The sequence below is a fragment of the Gastrolobium bilobum genome, unplaced genomic scaffold (genome assembly GCF_033153095.1).
Source record: "Gastrolobium bilobum isolate Gb01-03AN ecotype WA unplaced genomic scaffold, APGP_CSIRO_Gbil_v1 utg5478, whole genome shotgun sequence".
NCBI lineage: Eukaryota > Viridiplantae > Streptophyta > Magnoliopsida > Fabales > Fabaceae > Gastrolobium > Gastrolobium bilobum.
The window spans coordinates 77563-79904 of record NW_026896298.1 but is presented as its reverse complement, the minus strand read 5'-3'; the positions used below and the strand labels follow the sequence as shown (position 1 = coordinate 79904).

Below are 2342 nucleotides of genomic sequence, written 5' to 3'. Positions count from 1 at the left end.
AGTCATTAGAACCTTGAATTGGTAATAAGTGTTTATTACACAAGTTTAGTGTCATTTTCAGTGGTTTGAAAGTTAGTGGGAAGAGAAGATCATACCGGGTAAAAGAGATTCTGAAAATTGTTTGTGGGTAAAGAAACTATGTCTGTCCCCTCCCCTGGCATTGAAAAGAAAATAAAACTTCCCATGGACCACTAAACATCTGTGATGGCTCTGATATAGAAGTGCACCATTGTAATGCGGTTACAGTGTAGTAAATAAAGAAAGAGCAGAAAGAAAACAGCAGATCAATCCTTATTCTGCAATTCTACCCCACATCCGAGAAGAAAAGGGTAGAAGACAAATGGTTTGGCTCACAAGTATTAACAAAAACGAAAAAGGGTGAAATAAATGTTTTGTATCAGACCTATATACAAGAGCAAAATCTGTGGTTTCACACACCTGTACTAAGAATAGCAATCCCTTGGATTGGAACCCATCTATTGTCTTTGTTTTTGTCAAATGCTGCTACATATGTCCAAAGGCTGCTCTGAGCTTCTGGATGTCCTTGGAAAAGATACTAGAAGTTTGAGACGGTTCTTGATGCTTGGTATGAGGTAGTATAGCCCCTAAAGTATCAGGTACCAAATGCATGGCAGGCTTAATCTCGTTGCATAAAGATTCAGGTGCTTGATTTTGTACGGAAGATGGCATTAAGATTTGGTTGTGAAGGTACTCATCCCATTTGGCTTCTTCAGTCTGGTTTTCCATCATATGAATTTGAGCCTCTTTAGTAGAGGTGCTACAATCTGCCAATCCCCAAGAAGAAAGGATATTGTTATGTACGTTTAAGGGGCTGCTACTTCTCAACTCTGTGCTGCTATTACTTCTGTTGCTGCTATTGCTATTGTTGGAGGCATTGGCTTCCCAGTAATTGGATCCATAGGCTGTAGAAATATTGTCAGAGGGAACAGAAAATGAAGGCTTGTAGCAAAAAGAACTGGGAAGAAACAAGCTGGTTGTAGGTGTAAGAATAGAAGTGGCATTGAAAGGAAATTCAGAATTCATATCAAAAGGCCTTCCAGTTTGGCTGAACCAATGACTAGAGTTTGAATCAGTTGGGAGAAAGTCAGTGGTAGCATAACTCATCTGAAGGGGAAAATTCCCCATCAAATCTGAGGGGTGGCAACTTGTGGTGTAGCTCTCCTGGCGAGTACTCATAAACTTGTCTAGGAACAAGTCTTTGCTGCAACAATTGGTTATCAAATTGCCATCACTTTTGCTGTAAATCTTGGGGCTGTAAGAACCTTCCATCTCGGGTGCATAGGCTTTTGGGGAAATTGAAGATGTTCTCTGCTCAGAGGAAGCTGCATCTGACTTGGAGCTCTCAGATTTCAGGAGGTTCAATTCACTAGATACTCCAGGTGCTTTCTTTTGGCTCTTAGCATTGTCCTCTCCACTCTCAACCTGGGACAGTGGTTTATGAGTGACAGGGTCTATTCCTTTTTGCCTCAGTTTCTTCTTCAAACAAGAGTTCCACAGATTCTTTATTTCATTGTCAGTCCTCCCTGGCAATTGTGCCGCTATTTGAGACCATCTGAGACAGCACAGGATATGCATGTCAAGGTAAAAAGTTAACCACAGGAGAAAAGAAAAAAAGGGGAAAGATTTAATAATAATCATGAGAGTGATTTAATTACCTATTCCCTAATGCTGCATGAAGTTCAACGATAAGATTTTCTTCTTCTTGTGAGAATGTTCCTCTCTTTAAATCAGGCCTTAAGTAGTTGATCCACCTAAGCCTGCAGCTCTTACCACATCTCTGCAAACCTGCAAATACATAACAATGACAATGAGATGAATAACAAATTTCTCTTGATTATATAATGCTAAAGGAGATTAAAGGAGGTAGAGTTAAACCACCTGCTTGCTTAGGCACAGAACTCCAACATCCATGGCCATACTTAGTAATATGCCTCAGAAGTTTTTCATCCTCTTCAGGTGACCAGAGACCCTTCCGAAGCTTCTGCTTGTAACAGCAAGAGTGCCTTCCCATTTTTAGATTTCCCCTTACCTATATAATGAAGGTTGAACCTTTCCAATTAACACAAGTTTGTCTATTCCTATGAGGCACTGAACCAAACCTGTAGGAGGGGCTGTGATAGAGAGAATATGAGAGCGAGAGAGATGATATGAAAGAAGGAAAATGAACTGGCAGCTGAGAAAAGGAGTTGAATTAATATAAGAGCAAGGCCCCACGAGAGATAAGTCATTTTCAATAAGGTTCCTTCTATTTTTTTTATTTTATTTTTATTTTTATGTATATATGGTTTGAATTACAATTATATGGTTGATATATCTAATAG

The 2342-nt window shown here is 39.5% G+C and overlaps 1 protein-coding gene across 1 annotated transcript; it reads right to left on the bottom strand.

Moving 5' to 3' along the window:
* Nucleotides 1–214: 214 nt before the first annotated feature.
* Nucleotides 215–2131, bottom strand: LOC133298735 (transcription factor MYB61). Its single transcript, XM_061498060.1, has 3 exons — nt 1900–2131; nt 1677–1806; nt 215–1573 (listed from the first exon to the last, which is right to left on the bottom strand). Exons 1-3 carry the CDS (start codon nt 2030–2032, stop codon nt 505–507), a joined length of 1332 nt encoding a protein of 443 aa, XP_061354044.1. The 5' UTR covers nt 2033–2131; the 3' UTR covers nt 215–504.
* Between the last annotated feature and the right edge of the window lie 211 nt (nt 2132–2342).

What these genes read in the sequence shown, in the direction of transcription:
- LOC133298735 (XM_061498060.1), bottom strand. Translation starts at nt 2,032, where the DNA reads ATGGGAAGGCACTCTTGCTGTTACAAGCAGAAGCTTCGGAAGGGTCTC. An exon ending in TTCTGTGCCTAAGCAAGCAG is followed by an intron (nt 1,807 to 1,899) that starts GTGGTTTAACTC and finishes ATGTATTTGCAG; the next exon opens with GTTTGCAGAGATGTGGTAAG. An exon ending in CATGCAGCATTAGGGAATAG is followed by an intron (nt 1,574 to 1,676) that starts GTAATTAAATCA and finishes GTGCTGTCTCAG; the next exon opens with ATGGTCTCAAATAGCGGCAC.